At 47.4% G+C, this 20,549-nt stretch overlaps 2 protein-coding genes across 2 annotated transcripts; both read right to left on the minus strand.

The window, feature by feature from the left end:
• Nucleotides 1-615: 615 nt before the first annotated feature.
• Nucleotides 616-6,956, minus strand: cbx2 (chromobox homolog 2 (Drosophila Pc class)). Its single transcript, XM_061224717.1, has 5 exons — nt 6,867-6,956; nt 6,737-6,780; nt 5,005-5,070; nt 3,457-3,526; nt 616-3,347 (listed from the first exon to the last, which is right to left on the minus strand). Exons 1-5 carry the CDS (start codon nt 6,936-6,938, stop codon nt 1,971-1,973), a joined length of 1,629 nt encoding a protein of 542 aa, XP_061080701.1. The 5' UTR covers nt 6,939-6,956; the 3' UTR covers nt 616-1,970.
• A 1,070-nt stretch (nt 6,957-8,026) lies between these two features.
• LOC133115015 (ectonucleotide pyrophosphatase/phosphodiesterase family member 7-like) lies at nt 8,027-17,331 on the minus strand. The gene is made up of 6 exons (XM_061224719.1): nt 17,118-17,331; nt 16,529-16,674; nt 14,688-15,320; nt 11,980-12,208; nt 10,367-10,499; nt 8,027-8,153 (listed from the first exon to the last, which is right to left on the minus strand). Exons 1-6 carry the CDS (start codon nt 17,329-17,331, stop codon nt 8,072-8,074), a joined length of 1,437 nt encoding a protein of 478 aa, XP_061080703.1. The 3' UTR covers nt 8,027-8,071.
• Between the last annotated feature and the right edge of the window lie 3,218 nt (nt 17,332-20,549).

Below are 20,549 nucleotides of genomic sequence, written 5' to 3' on the forward strand. Positions count from 1 at the left end.
ACGGGCTTCTCACGGTCTCATCCCCTCCCGAGACGGACCCTGACGAGAGACGAGGAGGAGGAACCAGCTGTCCGTCAAGCCACAGGAACGCCTGGTGCCAAACATGCTCTTCGCTGAGATAAGGTACACTCAAATGCAGCAGGTGACTCTCCCGCCCAATCAGCATGCAGCGGGTGACCCGCCCGACCCAATCAGCATGCAGCGGGTGTACTTCTTCCCCATAAACTTGTAACTAGGGATGGAATCACTTAAACCATCGATGACCTTACATCGTGTTTTCTTTTGCAACTTTAACCTTCATGTTATTAGAAGTAGACAAAGGGATATTTTTCTAATGTCAACATTTTTTTTTTTTTTTTTAAGTAAAAAATAAAATCTAATGAAAAATAAAGAGAAAAATTTAAAAGCATTGGTTCTGCCACGTAGGTGGTCAGTGCCATTTTCACAGAAAAGCTTCTGAAGTTTAAGATGAGAATACAATTATCTTCATGAACCTGGACAAAGAAAATACCACGTACATAATTGTATGAAATAGTGAGAACTTCACCTAGAGATTCTAAAGAAATGTTCCTCGCTGACATGGTTGAAATAATAATAATAATAACAACAACAATATCATAGTAAAAATCATACATTGTATAAAATGGCACAAAATCATTTCACAAAACACTGGAAACATCTTCAATATTAAAGGCATGGGTTTATCTTGGGCAGGAGGCAGATTTAAAAGTTGACCCCACGAAAAGTTGAGCTGCTGTGCTAACCACATGAAATACGCTGTGGCCAAAATGGAGAAAAAAAAAAAAAAAGCAGACCAGAAAAATCACAATGGTTTCACTTACATCACGAGCTTGGTTTCCTGAAACCGAGCGCTCTTCCACAGAAACAGGCCTCTCGGTCCGCAGGGTAAAAGCATCGAGCGCCTTCAGGTGTAAACCAGAGGAAAACGCAACGAGCCAGCCTGCGAATACTGTCACTAACGAGTAAACGCAACATGAAGATGAGAATTTACCTAAGGCACTGACTGTAACCCTCATATTTAGTATGGCTATGACCAGTGTTACTGTAAGCAGGCAGAAGATGTGGAAATCCAGATGTATGCATAATTCTGTAACCCGCACTGGTGTCGTTTTTCAGACGAACCAATTAATAAATTAAGATGAAAGATGATCAGCGTTACCAAATTAATACCAAATTTAGGTTTCATCCGGTAACTGAGACAGAAAGCAGTTTTTCACATTATGCAGCTGGAGCTATTGTTCTGATACTTACAAAAGTTGTGAGGAGTTTTTTTTTTTTTTTTTTTTTTTTTTTTAAATACTGTGCACCAATGAAAGAAAATATTCCGGGATATTCTTTGGGGTCCTGCAGCGTTTCAGATTTTCCCCTCCGCGCACCGTAAGAAACCGGACCGCGGAGACGTGATCTCAGCAGACGTCTAACTGAGCTACTATCTGAAAATCTGTAACGTCATTCTGGGAAACTTGCCAAAAAGCCTTTGGGATAAACCACGCGAAAACTGAATACGGGACGAACGACAGATAAACCATCTGCATAATCGCGCCGATCTGTCCCTTCCGCCTTCAGCTACCTGACCTCACAACAGCAGTGACAGTTCTGCGGGAGATTCACCTTCTCCTGCGCTAACACTGCTGCGCACGAAACCCATCCCTGCGCCGCCCGATTAAAAAAAACCCCCCAAAAAAACCCATGAGAGAGTAAAATCTGCAGCTCCGTTCTGTTCCGTAAGCACACAAAGAAAGAAGAAGAGGAGGAGGAGGAAGAGGAGTCTTTTGAGATGAGTCTGAGGGGGGGAGTGTACAGACCAGAGAGTGACTCTGTAGAGAAAATAGCACCGCTGCCCAAACCCTCCACTCGGCTTGACCCTGAAAACCAGCTTATCTGCCCCGTTAAGGGCTCTCTCCCCCCCCCCCCGTCCCGGTCCGGCCCGGTCCACACCGCCCGCGCGCTCAGTAATGGCGGACGTTGAAGAAGCCCACGCTGGTGGGCGACTCCTTCACGGTGACGGTGACGAGGTTGGCGGTGACGTCCGTGACGAAGACGTGCTCGATCAGGCTGCGCGGGGGCCTCCAGTCCTGCGGGGGCGCCGTGAGGTCGCCGCGGCCGCCGGCCGGGGAGGGAGAGTCGCGGTCCGAATCCGAGCTGGAGCCCTCCTCGCCCGCGCTCATGCCCTGCTTCCCGCCGTCCTTGGGGGCCGCCCTCTCCCTCTCCCTCTCCCGGCCCTCCGAGGGGGGGGCCCCGTTGCTCTGGCCCCCGTTCCTCTCCGCCCTCCCGCCCGGGCCCTTGCCCTGCCGCTCCCCGGCCCCCAGCTCCCCGTCCTCGGGCCCCCGCTCCCCGCCCGAGGGGCCTTTCCGGGCCTGCGGGCCCCCGGGGGCCGCCGGTTTCTGGGCGCCCTGTCGAGGGGCCGCCGCGGCGCCCTTGCGTCCCAGAGCAGAGGCGCTCCGCAGGCTGGACCCCCCCGGGGGGGAGGCGGCGGGGGGGCCGGGGGCCCCCAGGCCTCCCGGGGGCTTGGGCACGCTCTGGAGGTTGAGCGCCTGGAGGCTGAGGGCCTGGTTGGAGCAGCCTTTCCCCGGCGAGAGGGGCGTCGCCGTGGGCTTCCCCCCCGCGGCCCCCTGTCCCTGGGGCTCCGGCCGCCTCTGGCCCCCGTTGGCGGGGCCCCCGGGTGGGGCCGGCCCCTGCGCGGCGCCGCCCCCGGGGGCCGCTTTGGCATTGTGCAGATTGAGCGCCGCCACGCCGGGGGATTTGGTGGCGGCCATTTTGAGGTCGAGGCCCCCGCCCACGTCGGAGACGGACAGTTTAAAATCCGGGGCCCCCCTGCCCTGCGCGGGCCGGCCGGAGCCAGGGGCGCCCAGAGACCCCCGAATGGCGCCCCCCAGGGAGAAGGAGCCCCTGCTGGGGGCCGCCAGCCCGTCCCGCCCGGCGCTGCGGCCCAGCCCGGTGTAGGTGAAGCTGGCCGGCTGGAGCGGCTTCTTCACGCCCGCCTTGGGCTCCGCCGCCGGGGGCTCTTTGGGGGCCGGCTTCAGGAGCTTCCGGGGGCCCTTGGCCTGCCGGAGCGCCTTCAGCTCCGGCGGGAGGGCCTTCCTCCCCCTCTTCTTCCTCACGGGCTCCTGCTTGGCCACCACGATCTGGGCCTTCTTCTGCGGGACGGGGTGCAGCTCACGCGGCCGGGGGCCCGGCTTGGCCTTCCGCTCCGCGTCCCCTTCCTCCTCCTCTTCCTCGGAGGAGGAGGAGGACGAGGAAGAGGAGGACGAGGAGGAGCCAGACGAGGACATCGATGATGAGGAGGACGAGGAGCTGCTCATCTTTGTTGCTGCTGGAATGGCTTCCTGAAAAACAAAAGGAAGCCATTAGCGGTTTCTAAAGCAGAGCGTTCATATAGCCGTTATGATTCTTGCACATCTTTTCACAGGTACTATACTGAACAAAGATCCTCACCGGAATTTTCCGTGGTCTCCCTCTGGGTCTTTTCCCTCTCTTGCGGAATAGAATTTCCTTTTCCTGTTCCCTGGAACGCCAGAAAAAAAACCGGCAGACACCGGGGGTTTAGCGGAACTACGGGTGAAGTATTTGCAGATCTCTAGTGCACACTTCTGCCACCACACACCCGCGGAATTACACCTCCGACGAGCGCAGGCAAGACTACGGCTAGCTGTGAGACGGGACATGACGTTGCCATTAAGACACCCACTTTCATAACCGAAACAAAGGCGTAGGGTGATTTCGATAATTCTTCTGACAGATTTATTCAAGTCTGTTCACCCCGTTTGACGGTGCATGCGTACATCTAACGCTCAATGATTTGTGAAGCGCACCGCTGCGCTAGCACACATGTGGTTTCATGTGGTTTCTTGCACGCAACAGAAATTCGACCAAAAAAAAAAGGAGCCCTTCGTGTTTCCTGTCGATACCCGGAATTTCCGCTGCTTTATGAAATCCATTTCCTGTCCTCCTCCCGTCGGCTCTGATGTTCTGCTTTGACTCACTTCTGTCAGTTTCTCTCTGACCCACTTTTACAACAGCAAATACTTTATTCAGATCCTCGCGATTTAAAGCTTTTTCTCCCAAATTACTACCAGACTCAAAATGCATTCTCCATTTCTTGAGTCAACATAGGGGCGTCCTGAAAGATCGGATTAAACTTGGAGCATTTTGCCAATTTTTTTTTTTTTTCGTCATCCTTTGTCAAAGCCGTTCTGTAGAGTGGATTCAGGGTCAAAAAATGCATGTCTGAACCACAGGCTGCAGAAAACAATCCTGTCTGAAGTCTATTTGATAAGATTACAAATATGACTCATTCTCTTTGAAGGACGAATGCTAGTAGTTGACATGGCAGGAGTTTGTAACATTGATATTAAACAACATGTTTATTTGGCCATTTTATACCCTTTTAATCTCTTGTTAGCCAATCAAAGGGGGTGGTTGGCTATATGTATATAATATATAATGTCATTTGTTTGGCTGATTCTTTTATCCAAAGCAACATACAGTTGATTAGACTAAGCAGGAGACAATCCCACCCCCCCTAGAGCAATGCAGGGTTAAGGGCCTTGCTCAAGGGCACAACTTATCTTCTTGTGGCTTGGGCCCTGAACCCTTCAGGGTCCCGGTCATGTGCCTTAGCCACTCGGCTACAGGCTGCCCTCTGTAGCACGTCTCTCTCCCTGTCTCTCACTCCCCATTCTCTCCGTCTCTCTGCCCTGTCCCGTCCAATAACGCTGAAAAGGCAGCTGGACACTTAACAAAGCGGTCCAGATTATACACAGGCCTGTCCGCGATTTAACGCTCAAATATCTGGTTACGCGTCAAATTCCCAAATCAGCGTGTCACGTCTCTGCCAACCTCCAGAGCACTTTGTGGGAAACGTTACACCACAGCCCAGTCCATTTCCAGCTGGACAGGACAGAGAAGAAGAGGAAGGAAGGAAGGAAGAAAAAATAAAATAAAATCAATCTGTGGTGGAGAGATGATCCAATCAAAGCTCACCTCTTGTGGAAGGCAGCCAATAGCCTCGGGTCCAAGAGGTTCTCCTGAGGTTCCCAACTGTTGTGTCTGTAAGGAAGACACGCCCTCTATGAAAACCATTTAAACAACCACTTAAAATATGTCACCTTCTCCACACCTGCACACCCCTCCAAATGTTAATTAGTAACATGTGTGTCTGGTTTCAATACCCTACCCTGTTTGTGAGATGTGGCGATGTAAAATGGAAAGTTTAAGACTGAGAAAGTGTAGGATCTGAAACTATGAAAACATTCATGACAGGTTCAAACCGCACGCGAAGGGGAGAGACGTGTGGCAAGAGGCGATCATCGTTGTTAAAAGGGGGTGTAAGATCTCAGATCTTTGGTTTTCACTAAGCCCACACACTGACACAAGGGTATTTCAACCGAGCTTACTAAAAAAGAAAAATATTAAATTAGATTAAACCCCTTACTGGGAATGCGATTTCGATTACCATTGCGGGCTGAGACGGATAGCATCCGTACAATAAACCATTAAAAAATACTTTTGAAACAAAGAAAACAGACTGAATACGCTGACAAATTTCAAGTGCAAGACGTCATTTCAATGTAGTCGTCGGAATGCTATATTCAAGAAGATAGTATAATGGATCAACTATAGCTACTGCAAACCCGAGGAAAATCGTTAAAGCCAGCTAATCGATTAACCAGTTGAATCGCTCCTCTCAATCTGTCCGGAGGGCGGGCAGAGTCTGTACTGCAGAAAGCGTGAATGGCGCAGATTGGGGGTGAATAGCGGGTGTGATTGGCAGGCAGGATGTTCATTGATGGGGGGATTAACGCCAACAATGTGAGCGGATTGAGAGAAAGAGAAGGCACTGGGCCGATAAAGCGTGCGGGACAAACGGGCATCCACTCACCCCCAGCGTTTGGCGGGGCATAGTGGATCACGGGCTAGCTACGTTAGCTAGCAAGCAAGCTACTTGTATTGTTCACTGACAACAATGTTAGTTAGCGATTAAAGTAAAAAAAGATGCCTTTGAATTTTGCAATAGAAAAGCAAATTATGAGCATATGTACAGAATATGAAGAGGCAACACAACCGATGGCTAAGTTATGCTTCCAACGAGGTACCGCGTTAGCAAGATAAAGCATTTTATAGACAATTTACTCGCAAATTAAAATTATACACATAAGATTAATCGAACCAGCTAGCCTAGTGTTTTTTCGAACCATTTTCAGAAACAAAAACAATTTGGCAAATTGCAAACAATACCCATTAAAAAAAAAACTTTCCTTTGCGAATAAAAATGAGCTCGTAGAGCTAGCCATGTAATGTTAACCTAAGCGTATTAACTGTATAAATTCACCCAGTGGATTAACTAAAAATGCCTGGTCCTTTTCGCTAAAATGTGTTGCACATAAATTAAATATGGTCAGTTAACACGATTGGAGTTTAAGCAACCGACAAGCTAGCTATTTGACTATAATTGTAGGCTATATAGCAGTCTAGCTACACAGTTCGTCACATTTTTAAAAAACAAAAAGACCTCGCTTGCAAAACTCCAATCTATCCCACCAAAGTAACACTTCATCATAACGTCGAATGATCCTGCTCGTATAGTAACACGTTATTCCGAGAGGAAAGTCAAGTTTTCTTGTTGGTGGTAGCCACGGCATGCAACAAGCGACACGCTGTTGTTGTTTTCATTGTTTGCGCCCGTTCTAGCAGCTGCCGCAGCGCTGGGACTTACTTGGAGGACCATCCTCGCCACTTCACAAGATACTCCAACTTTCCCTGCAAAAATAAAAATGGAAACCATCAGTCAAGTCCGAGGATGTGACATTTTCGGACGTGAAACTTAGTAACGGAGGATTCCTAACCTTCCTCAGACGTTTATTGAGGATGCACTCGGCGTCAAAAACCTGTTCCCCCACAGCGCTCAACTCCTCCATGTCTGCTCTTAGCCAATATTTTCTAACCTTTTATGAAACGGGAAGAAAAAAAGAGGGCGGAAAGAAAACAGTGTGCAGGAAGATTGTCCCTTTTCGGAGACCGTCTTTCCATATTACGTCACTGAAGTCCTTTAAAAAAAATAAATATATATATTTTTTTTTACATCGTATTTACAACTTTATTTGAGGACCCCGCGTGCCACTGTGAGTCAAACTGCCACAGTATTCTGATAATAATTATATTTTATTTTCATAAATTTTTTTACAGAGACAGTATCACAAAAAAAAAATAATAATATGCAGACATCTCCACAATTTACAGCTTGCACACTAGAGGTCAAACTCACAAAATTTTTGTTTTGCAATCGTCAAAATATTTTTGCTTGTAAACAAACGTTGGAGGATAATGGGCTAAATAAGAATTTCCAAAAATATGTGTGACCAAGAATCAAACAACACTCCCATTCCAAGCACTTCCAAGCACAGGGCTAGGCAAAGAAGCTTATGCTTATTTAATAAAAGATGAATCCTACATGTTTTTACACTAAACATGGTGCTAAAGATTCACACGCCCTAACAGTCCAATGAAACGGAAAACGTAAACATTAAATTGCACATTTTAATATTTATTTTAATTTGTTTTTAAATAGGAGTCTGATAAAAGGGTGGAAGGCATTCCTTAAAAGAGACACCTCCCTGAATCTAATTTAAATGCATTCAGTAATTTTACTTTCTAAATTCTTACAAATGTTAATATCATATACAACACATTGTATATGTCTACACTGAATAGAAACAATGTAATAAACCATGTTGTGCTCAATTATCTCAAAAAAGAGGAGAGGGTCTCAAAATCCTGAAATAAAAATCAGACGGATCACTATTTCAACACTTATTGTAGGGCAACACCTATCAAAAGCCGAAACTTAATAAACCATACAATAGCCATCTTGGTTAAAAATTCCACAGAAATGGCAACAGTGAAGGAACCCTCGAATGTTCAGGGCTGAACCGGCGAGGTCAGGACCAAGTCTGGAGTTTATGGGAATGTTTCTATGCAGCTGTTCCTTGTGCAAGTGCTCCAGGTCGGATTGTGAAGTCCCCCCGGGGGGGTTGGCTCATTCCTCCGTCGTTCACATGCTTGTCTGTTTCGTGTCAGGTTCTTTCTCTCCGATGTGCATCATTTTCACCATGCTGGTACTCTTATTCTCGATGCTGAAACAGAGGAGGTGATGTCAGTACACATTTGGTCCAATGGCTGCAGCTTCGGAAGGACATTGGCTGGGGGAGATGATTACACAGTGCAGTTGAACTGAAAACGCAAACGGCTGTTCGGCTGGCTTTACCTGGATACACCAAAGTGGTAAGAAGCTGCCAGGTTGCCAATCTCTCTCCAAAGTGGAAATTAATCTGTGCTGCGCTTTTATTTTGGGAGCTTGCACATATCTATGAGGTTAGCATCTAGTGTGCTACTGTGCTGCTATGGAAACCATGAAGCATCTGTCCGATCAGGGCTCAGATGGAGGCTACTGCAGTCTTTATGCTGTAAGTGTCATCACCATGTGTGTGTCATTCTATTTTTATCTGTTGCTGTCAGCCATTTTGTATTTACTGTCACACTTTTCATTGTATTCATTTTAGTACATTACAGTTATTTATGCGACGTTTTTATCCAAAGTGACTTGGATAAAATGCACCGTTTAGCACCGCTTTCTATCCGAAGTGACCTGCAGTTGATTAGACTAAGCAGGGGACAATCCCCCGCCAGGAGCAATGTTGGGTTAGGGGCCTTCCTCAAGGGCCCAACAGCTGTGAGGATTTTTAGGACCTACAGGCAATGCGTAGCTCTGGCTTGTTCATTTAGCTACACAGCTATCCCCGCCACACTGGGGCTTAGACCACCAACCTTCTGCATCCCAGTGATGTACCTTAGCCATGAGGCTACAGGCTGTCTCAGCTCATACTTTACTGTACAAGCACATGCGATTCACGCCAAAAAGTATTTTATTTGGCCTGTTGTGCCTGAACGGCTGGGTAATATGAGCTGATAAACAGCCATCAGCTCATCAGTATGACTGCCTTATCCTGTCAGGCACAGAGCCCGATAATCAGCACTCCTAAAACTTTAAATTACACTGGCTCAATAAAGTCAGCATCTGGCCATGTTTCACGCCTTTATCTCAACTGCAAGATGATTATCGCAGGATTTCAAGGGTAGAACTGATTATCTGAAGATATAGAACTGCCTGTCTCATTTTACGCAACCAACACCGGTGAATATCTTGAGAAAATAATGACTGTGAAGAACGCAAGACTCATCATTCAGGATTTAAATAGAAAAATGTGTTGCACAACATTTTTTGAAGCCATGTATCAGAATTATTCTTGGCTATGTAGTGATAATGGTTTATGTAACATGCTTGCAAGAGACTAGGAGAGATTTCTGTGTAGCTAAATTAACAAGCTTACGCGTTGCCTGTAGGTCTGTAGGTTCTAAAAATAATACTTAAGTAATTCTTTCATAGTTCTTTCATATTGTGCACATAATCATCTTTTTTTGGGGATGTAGTTTCCAGCAGTCTATAAAAAAACATTTTGAATAATCGTTTTAATGATCTCATGTGATTACAGTGAATCTCACACTGAGCAACAAAGATCAACTCACTCTCACTCTTGCGGATTATCTTAATTAAACCAATATGGCGCGTCAAATATAAACAGGGCTAATCTGTGTGCTGCTGTGTTTGGGTGTGCAGACTTGCTACACTGGTTTGCTGGTGCTTTACCAAGTCAGAGCCACCAGCTCTCCTCCACAAGACTCACTGGGTCTGTGAGTTTTTAGGGCCTGATTTACTGAGTCCCAAGTCCTTTAGCATGGGAAACACCTTTTAACAGACGCAAAAAGCAATAACGTGAGCAGTGATTTAATCGTGGTGCTTGTTTTGCACCGATCACTGGTTGCGGTGTTTGAATGTTTGAAGGTTTGAATGTGCTGAAATGTTTTGCTCACTCTTTACATGCCTACTCTTTACCGATGTCAAACAGGGTGTGGCTATTCAGCCTTTATTCAGAAGCCAACGGAACCGCACTGCATCAGCACGCATTCCACGACTACCAGAGCACTGCACTGACGTTACACTACATTACGTGTTATTTGGCTGATGCTTTTATCCCAAGCAACTTACAGTTGATTAGACAGAGCAGGTGACAATCTCCCCCCGGAGAAATGTGGTGGTAGGGGCCTTGCCCAACGGCCCAACGGCTGTGCGGCTACACTGGGGATTGAACCACCGACCTTGCGGTTCCCAGTACCTTAACCGCTACGCCACAGTCCGATGTAAACCTCTAAACGTCTGCGTCAACACTGCAATGCATACTGGGAACTGGAGTTCTTGTTATTAGAACAGGTAACAAGGCAATGCGTTTACCTCATGCTCGTGCTGGCTTTCCTCCTTTGATACAGAGTGCGAGATGTCACCAGCAGAAACACAAGGGCGAGGAAGCCAAGCACTGCACCCAGCCCAGTGAACACGTTTGACAGGAAACTCTTCTCTTCAGGCTCTGTGGAACCAAACACAAAGAGCGGGAGGAAAACACGTTTCAGTCAGGAAGTGAGTACCGTATTCCCCTTCCTGTCAATCTCCAAAAGTCACAGGTGAATAAGCGATACGTGTGTAATGTGGATGTAGGACATGTTCTTATCGGCTGACCGTGATAAGATTACATTATCGTTTTAGAAGTGTGTTTGCGCGCAGATAAGGGATCTCTCTTCAGCACTTTGCAGAGCAGCCATTGTGTCATGTTTTTGTGTTGGCAGGGGTGGGGCTGGCAGGGCTTTTGATGTGGTTGCCATGGTATCTCAGAGTCGGGGGCAGAGTGAACGTACTGTGCATAGCCTCACTTGGTTTACTCATCGACTGGTCCAGTTTTTCTTTTTTTTCCAAATATGGACTGTTTACATTCAGCTGTTGTATCAGTTCAAAAGCATTCTGTCAAATTGCAGGGATGAGCAAACATGACAGGGGTAGTAGGGAGAGGGAGATTAGATCAGGGCTCCCTGACCCTGTTCATGGACATCTACCGTCCTGCAGGTTTTCACTCCAACCCCAACCAAGCACGCCTCATTCAACAGCTAGAGCAGGGCTGCCCAACCCTGTTCCTGGAGCTTTACCGTCCTGTAAGCTTTCACTCCAACCCTAATTTGGCATGTCTGATTCAGCTATAATTAGCAGCTCTAGCTGTTGAACGAGGTGTGTGTGAAATTATCTTGCCCTGCTGGCAAATCTTAAAATGAGTTAAACTGTCTCTCCTCATTGGCAATCATTTTTTAAAAATGTTATTTAGCAAAAAAGTTGAAAGTTAGGCAAAATACTAAGATTGAGATATTGCTTATTATTTTGTTTATTGCAGTAACAAACTACAAAAAAAGTCAATCTTTACAAGCTTCTTAGTCTTATATTTAAATATTTCTATTACTTTTTTTGTTGAATAAGACAAAAAGATTGTCAATGAGGTGAGAGAGTTTTACTAATTTCAAGAGCTGCCAATTAATTTCATATGACAAGCAAAAAGTAGCTTAGAACAATCTAAGGTTTTCTACTTGAGAGAAAAAACATAAGATTTAAAGGTACAATAGGTAAGATTTTTGCATTAAAACACTGTAACAAGGCCATTGTAAATCCATTCCTATCATTGAAAACTCACCCTCTGCCTGTGTTTATAGTCCTTAAATTCGGGTTTCAAAATATGCAGTTGACGGGCTGGCTGAAAATTGGTTCTAACTGCCAGAGCCAATGGCATTTCAATGTCAGCCCGTTGACAGAGAAGGGGGAGGGATAAACAGTGTTGTGGTTTGAAGGTGTTTGTTGCTGCTATTCCTCCTTTGACCATTAGAAGCTATTGTACCTTTAAGTGACTAAAACTCCTGTTAAGACTCTCTTGTTTTCGCAGTGCGTGGCTCATTCACCACAAACCGGGAGTGAAGAGGGGAGGGCGTGGTTTGGCGGCGCGGGCTGACCTGGACCTGGGGCTGGGCTGGGGCCGGGCTGGGAGGAGGCCAACATGTGCTGCGTGGCCTCCAGGCGGCCGTCGTTGGGCTGGGGCCGGATGCCCAGCAGGTGGCACATGAGCGGGTAGATGTTCACCGTCTCGAAGGGCCCCACCTCCAGGCCCCGGCGGAAGGAGGGCCCCACCGCGCGGAAGAAGGGCTTCATGTCCATGTCCTCGTTGTCGAACCCGTGCTCGCCCTTGTTGAACTGCAGGGTGGCGAACTGCAGGGGGAACAATGCACCGTTTAGCTGACGCTTTTTTTACAGTTGATTAGACTAAGCAGAGGATAACACCTCCAATTATCCAGAGTGACTTACAGTTGATTAGACTAAGCAGGGGGATAACACCTCCAATTATCCAGAGTGACTTACAGTTGATTAGACTAAGCAGGGGATAACACCTCCAATTATCCAGAGTGACTTACAGTTGATTAGACTAAGCAGGGGGATAACACCTCCAATTATCCAGAGTGACTTACAGTTGATTAGACTAAGCAGGGGGATAACACCTCCAATTATCCAGAGTGACTTACAGTTGATTAGACTAAGCAGGGGATAGCACCGTGTTTTATCCAAAGTGACTTACAGTTGATTAGACTAAGCAGGGGGATAACACCTCCAATTATCCAAAGTGACTTCCAGTTGATTAGACTGAGCAGGGGACAGCACCACTTTTTATCCAAAGTGACTTACAGTTGATTAGACTAAGCAGGAGACAATCCCCCCTGGAGCAATGTGGGGGTTAAAGGGCCCAACAGCTGTGTGATCTTATCGTGGCTACACCGGGGCTTGAACCACCAACCTCCTGGGTCTGAGTCGTGTACCTTCGCCCCCAGGCTGCTCAGAGCTAACCGCCCTAACCGCCCTACTCACCAGCAGCTCTCCCATGTGCTTTTAATCTACGCAGCACATAAAAGCCTGATGTTTTACAGTGTAGTACAGCCCTGCCAGCCCACAGTGATCATCCTCAATGAACCTGAAACAGATGTCTAATTAACTTGAACGTTGTTCACGAAATCCTTTAACATATTATTAGACAAAAAGCAAACAAATGCGTGAAGAAGAAGTCCTCTAGAAGTCCTCTTAAGGTGCAACAATTCACTAGTTCTGAGCCATTACTATATATTTATAGTACTGATATACTATATATTCTGAACGGAACATTCTAAAGATGATTTATCAATCACTACTGGTAATCAACAACAACAAAACCAAAAAAAAAATCCCAGTACTGGTTGTTAAGTTGCAAAGTTGTTCTGGAACACTGACTCAGAATGTTCCAAAACATGTTTTTAGAAAGTATTCAAAAAAATCACAAAGGGTTTGGGGTCTGTCAGAGTAACGGGAGGGCAAAGCTGGTAACTGGTGTTATTCCATCTGGCCAGCAGAGGGCAGTAGTAACTCAAGCAAATGATAAAGACGCGGTTACTGCTTACGTAATTATGCCATTTGAATGGGATTCTGTCGTTATGAGATTTTAATAAATTCAGAAGTTTGCTTAGAGATGGATTCACAGCCTATATATTTACTGATTATTATAAATGAGTGTGCGGAAAGATTGTCCAGAATTCACAGTGTGAATTATGTGCAATAAATCTCTGATTTGTTTTGAAGAATTTTGCCTGGTGATTTCAGGGGTAGACCACTCTTAGCCCCAACACAGACCCTCTATATGGCTGGAGATCACCATTGCCCACCATGGCACATCTGCACTGTGATCCCATCTCTTTCTCAAACCCCCCCTCTGCATTCCCTGAACAAACAGTGTCTGAATAAATGGTAAAAACCACTGCCCACACTCCCATTAATAAATAAATATCAGACACGCCATGTTGTGCACACACTATCTATAATAACGTTGTTCCTCCGGGGTATAATCCCAGGATCGGCGCCGTGTGTCATAAATGGCAGCTTGACAGGACGAGGCGGAGGCCTCTGAAGAACGGCTTCACGTGAAGGAGCTTATCTCGAGCCCATTGGACCTGGTGCAATCAGAAACCCGCGGTACAGTAGATACTTCGCATTGGTGCTTTAGAGGTATATCAGATTTAGTTACACATTTCCTCAGTGGTCTGGTCGTGTTACACTCCCGGGGTGCTGTGGTTATAAAACCTTTTCTTTACGTTATCTGCCTTCCCGGCATCACTCAGACACCGATAGCAGTGATAATAACTGGATATCAGGTTTGGGACCATCTTTACCGTAGAGGACATGTCTGTCTCTGATATTGCACTCTCGAGACAATATGCTGCAGTAACAGCAGAATTCAATGACAAGAGGCTCTGACTCATGTTTTGGATGCTCAACTTGAATTATCAAGCTTCACACATATAGCCTAGATCTTGTAATTATGGCTAATATATTTGAAATATACTCTCTATGAACAATATTACACTATTGCAATATTACCCCCATTTTAAATCCCCCGAGGAGTTTTTACTGTATTTGTAATACTAATGCGCATGTCGAGCAGCCTGTAGCCTAGTGGCTAAGGTACATGACGGGGACCTGGAAGGTTGGTGGTTCAAGCCCTGGTGTAGCCACAATAAGATGCACACAGCCGTCAGGCCCTTGAGCAAGGCCCTTAACCCCGCCTTGCTCCGGGGGGGGGGGGGGTTATCCCCTGCTTTCGTCATAAACACATCCGCTAGATAACGTTCATTGTGTCCGGAGCGGGCCGGTGTGGAAGGCCGTCGCCCACCCCGTGGATGACGTATCCCGGGTCGGAGATGAGGATGAGGGGCAGGATGCGGGCGTTGTTGGCGAAGTGCAGACGCTCGGGCATCTCCTCCCTCTTGTAGACGTGCAGGTTGGGGTGCGCCCCCTTCAGGGCGCGGTACACCGTCTCCAGCCGGCCCTCCTTCGGCAGCAGCATGCCCACGGGGCCGTAGTCCACCAGGTGGAAGGACAGGTCCCTGAAGGAGAAGCCGGGGATGTCGGAGAGGATGATCTGCCGCACCAGGCCGCCCTTCAGCACGGCGCGCATGCCGTGGTCGGCGGTGATGATGACGTCGAGCCGGCCCGCCAGGCCGTGGCGGGCGGCGGACGCGCGGATGTAGCCCACGGTGCGGTCCACCTGGCGCACCATGGCGCGGCGCTGCTCGGAGTCCGGCCCGTGCTTGTGGCCGGTGCTGTCCGGCTCGGCGAAGTACAGCGACACGAAGTCCAGGTCCTGCGCGCCGAACCAGGCGCCCATCACCTTGTCCACGTTCTCCCGCCAGACCGTCTCGTTGGAGTAGTTGTAGAAGAGCGGCTCCACGTCCGTGGCCCACGCCCGCTCGCCGTCGTAGCTGGAGGCCGTGCCGGGGAAGTGCAGCGAGCCCGCCTTCAGGCCCTGGGGGGGGGAGAGGTCACACTGCGTTACAGGGAGGTCACACTGCGTTACAGAGAGGTCACACTGCGTTACAGAGAGGTCACACTGCGTCACACTGCGTTACAGAGAGGTCACACTGCGTTACACTGCGTTACAGAGAGGCACACTGCGTTACAGAGAGGTCACTCTATGTTACAGAGAGGTCACACTGCGTTACAGAGAGGTCACACTGCGTTACAGAGAGGTCACACTGCGTTACAGAGAGGTCACACTACATTACAGAGAGGTTACACTACGTTACAGAGAGGTCACACTACACCCTGGGGGAGAGGTCACTCTATGTTACAGAGAGGTCACACTGCGTTACAGGGAGGTCACACTGCGTTACAGAGAGGTCACACTGCGTCACACTGCGTTACAGAGAGGTCACACTGCGTTACACTGCGTTACAGAGAGGCACACTGCGTTACAGAGAGGTCACTCTATGTTACAGAGAGGTCACACTGCGTTACAGAGAGGTCACACTGCGTTACAGAGAGGTCACACTGCGTTACAGAGAGGTCACACTACATTACAGAGAGGTTACACTACGTTACAGAGAGGTCACACTACACCCTGGGGGAGAGGTCACTCTATGTTACAGAGAGGTCACACTGCGTTACAGAGAGGTCACACTACGTTACAGAGAGGTCACACTGCGTTACAGAGAGGTCACACTGCATTACAGAGAGGTCACACTGCGTTACAGAGAGGTCACACTGCGTTACACTGCGTTACAGAGAGGTCACACTGCGTTACAGAGAGGTCACACTACGTTACAGAGAGGTCACACTGCGTTACAGAGAGGTCACACTGCGTTACAGAGAGGTCACACTACACCCTGGGGGAGAGGTCACACTGCGTTACAGAGAGGTCACACTGCGTTACAGAGAGGTCACACTGCGTTACAGAGAGGTCACACTACGTTACAGAGAGGTCACTCTATGTTACAGAGAGGTCACACTACGTTACAGAGAGGTCACACTACGTTACAGAGAGGTCACTGCGTTACAGAGAGGTCACTGCGTTACAGAGAGGTCACACGGCGTTACAGAGAGGTCACACTGCGTTACAGAGAGGACACAGCGTTACAGAGAGGTCACACTGCGTTACAGAGAGGTCACACTGCATTACAGAGAGGGCCCAGCAGCTATTATGGTGGCCACACTGGGTCTTGAACCCATGTTTACCTGTCTCTGAGCTGTGATCCAGATGGGCAGGCTTCCGGTGTCCCACCACTCGTTCACAAACTGGGTCATGTAGTAGGACTTCTTCTCCAGGGTGGTGGTGTTGAACCACATGTTGTGGATCACGCCGTGGTTCTCGATGTATCGCCCTGACAACAGAGAGCTTCCAGTGAGCTGAGGGGGCGGAGCCTGCCAGCTCCCTTCCCGCTCCCTACCCACTCTCTACCCACTCTCTACCCGCTCCATAACCGCTCCCTACCCGCTCCCTAACCGCTCCCTATCCGCTAAGGAGTCGTGTCTCAGCGATCGAAACAGTAGACGTACACAGGAGAGAGAAATATCGGGGTGTTTGGGATAAATGTTAGCCCTGGGAGAGATATCGGGGTGTTTTGGATAGCTGTTAGCCCTGGGAGAGAGAATATCGGGGTGTTTGGGATAAATGTTAGCCCTGGGAGAGAGAATATCGGAGTGTTTTGGATAAATTTTAGCCCTGGACTATCGATGAGGTGTCAGTGGTCACCTTGCTCTGGGCACAGTGGAAAGAGTGTGTATCAGGCCTGTTTGGTGTGTATCAGACCTGTTAGGCACTTACCTGTTAACAAGGTGAAGTGTGCGGGGCTGGTGATGGTGATGAAGGGCGGGGTCACGTAGGTGGCCTTCACCCCGTCCGTTGCCATGGCGTCCAGGTAAGGCGTGTCCACGTCCCGGTCGTAGTTCCACCTGAACCCGTCGAAGGAGACGAGCAGCAGCTTGTTCCGGGACGTTCTCGCCCCCGGCAGCGGTGCTCCTGTGCACAGAGACGCCATGACGAGGCAGAGCATGGTCTGTCCAATCCAGAGCATCCGCGGTGACCTCATACTTCTCATGCACCAATCACAGCGTCCCTGGGAAGCAACACACTATACGGGGACAAGAACACAAAGCATCGACACTAAACTCCTGAATGTCCCAGTGGCATTAACTGGATTTATCACTGCATCTAAAACACTACTCATGCACTACTCAAATGTCTACTGTACAACTGTAGCACAATCACTGTTCTGTACACGCCTATAGCACAATATAGCACGATTTGCTGAATCACTTTGAGCTACATTTTATGATAAAAGGTGCTATGTAAATAAAGCTTATTATTATTATTATGATTATGATTATGATTTTGATTATATTCATTATCATTCTGCAAACACCTGTAACACAATCACTAGTGTTCTGTACAAACCAGGTGGCTGCGACTCGCCACTATTTTACACACCTGAGTACACACCTGTAGCACAATTGTGTGTGTTCTGTACACACCTGTAGCACAATTGTGTGTGTTCTGTACACACCTGTAGCACAATCGTGTGTGTTCTTAACACACCTGTAGCACCACCTTCTGTGTCTCGTACACACCTGTAACACAACCTTGAGTGAGTGTCTGTACACACCTGTAGCACAATTGTGTGTGCTCTGTACACACCTGTAGCACAATCGTGTGTGTTCTGTACACACCTGTAGCACCACCTTCAGTGTCTCGTACACACCTGTAACACAACCTTGAGTGAGTGTCCTGTACACACCTGTAGCACAATCGTGTGTGCTCTGTACACACCTGTAGCACAATCGTGTGTGTTCTGTACACACCTGTAGCACAATCGTGTGTGCTCCGTACACACCTGTAGCACAATCGTGTGCGCTCCGTACACACCTGTAGCACAATCGTGTGTGCTCTGTACACACCTGTCGCACAATCCTGTGTGCTCCGTACACACCTGTAGCACAATCTGTCGCGTTCTGTACAGACCAGGTGGCTGCGACACAGCTGTTATTGTACACACCTGAGTTGTTGACGCCTTTTCCCTCGGAAGCAGAAGGTCCGCTGTGCTGTCTGTCCCGTGGATCGGTCTCCGCCTCGGCTTCCTCTCTCCCCAGTCCGACTGGCTGCCGCGTTGCTTCTCATCACACTCGACCCTCTGCTCCCCGGGTCCGTGTGCGAAGTTCAGCCCTTTATCTTATCACGGGCTATCACTTCGATTTGGCTCAGCGTGCTCAAAAACAAAAGCTTCGCTATAATCGCAGGAGGAAGCGGACAGCCACTTCCCGCTAAGAAGTGTTATAATTGAATTGTGTCCGTGTAACGTCATGCCGTCTGTTCTGGCTCCACGGCGGTGGAGTGACCTTCCTGTGGAGACCCTGACCAGTGTCTTCATGCCCTGTAATTCCTAATTAAATTAGTCCTAATTAAGATGTTCATCACACTTTCTGTGTGTATACTTTAGTATTGCTAGCATTATATTTGCCAAGACTGTTTTATTACTACTTTTGTTTGTTAGCAACAGATTAATCTACAGGGTCCAAGCTCTTATCGATGTGGTCACTTCTAGCACTTAGAACTGTACTAGGGTTTTAGGGTTTTAGGGTTTTCAGGGCACTTGTCCCTGTTTATAATTTGCGCTTTGTTGTACATCTGCCACATGCCTGTAATGTAACACCAAATATCCCCTCCTGGGGATTAATAAAGTCATATCATATCATAATGTAATATAATGCAATGTAATAATACATTTTTGGCTTGCTCAATTACGTTCCAATTTAGTATTAGCTTTCCTCACATTTTGTGTTTACTTAGCAGCGACAATTTTACAGGAGGACTTCACCATGGAGGTCTACCTTTTATTATGTTACTCTGTTTCATTCCTGTTACCATATGAGGCAGCTTTGTAGCCCAGTTTAAGTGCTATACATGGATCTTTGAAATTTGACAACTATTGAGACTAACAAATGCAAGATGCACACAATGCAAATCTTCCTTCGTCAGGCCCTCTGTCCCTATGATTGGCTTCTTCGGCCCAGCCTATTGAATCTCCAGGCAAGGTAATCATTCCTGTTGACTTCTTTCATCTATGGTAAAAGTTCAGGAAAATATCTTATCTCTTCAGAGATATGGAAATAGAGTGTAATGTTCAACATTCAGCAAATTCAAAAATAGCAGAGATTTGTTCTGTCAAAATAAAACGAAAGTAAAACAGACATACTGTGTTAATGAGTCTGGGACAGTTTCTGGAATTGGTGCAACTATCCAAACGGTGAACTGAGCGACACGTGTTGTGTTACTGCCGGTCAGATTTGGAAAATGAAAGTTTGATTTCTGGCGGCCCCTGGTGGATGTACGTGTGTGTATGTATGTGCTATAACGCAGAAAAGGTTTTTAATTTTAGTCGCGGTAATTGCGAACAAAGAGGAGCATGTTTAAAGGTACAATAGGTACCTTTTGAAACATTGTTACAAGACCATTGTAAATCCCTTCCTATCAGTGAAAAAGGCTCACTGACACGTTGACTCACCCTCTGCCTGTGTTTATAGTCCTTAATTTCGGGTTTCAAAATATACAGTTGACGGCCCGACACTCTGTACCAAAACATTGTACAACTGTACAATACTTCAAGGTCATTGGTTGAAAATTGGTTCTAATTGCCACAGCCAATTGCGTTTCTACGTCAGCGCGTTCACAGGGAAGGGGGAGGGATAAACAGCGTTGTGGTTTGAGCGTGTTTGTTGCTGCTATTCCTCTCCTGACCGTGAGAAGTCCAAAATTACCTATTGTACCTTTAATTCACAAGTGGGACGCTGCCATTGCACCCTTGAGCATGACGCTGGAAGACATGTACTGTACACAGGAATAACATGCAAATTGAAAGCTGTGAAAGTCACCCCCAATTAAGACATCGCAAATTAAAACAACCAAAATGGTTTTTTAATGGTAATAGAACCAGAGGAAGTGCTGTTGGTTACATTGAGGCTGGGACATTGTGGACTAAACAAAACAAATAGTAACAAAACACCCTCCAGGTTTGTGTGAGAAGCGTGAACGAGAGGAGTCATTGGAACATGTAATTATGGTGTGTCGGAGGTATGAAACACAGAGAGAAATGATGAGGGCTAAATAGAGGGGGAAAGGAATGCATGTATTATTTTATTTAAACCTTTATTTAACCAGGTTAGTCCTGACCAAGGAAGGCAGCAGCACACACAGTTACAGACA

This window comes from Conger conger, chromosome 16 (assembly GCF_963514075.1).
Source record: "Conger conger chromosome 16, fConCon1.1, whole genome shotgun sequence".
In the NCBI taxonomy this organism is placed as follows: domain Eukaryota; kingdom Metazoa; phylum Chordata; class Actinopteri; order Anguilliformes; family Congridae; genus Conger; species Conger conger.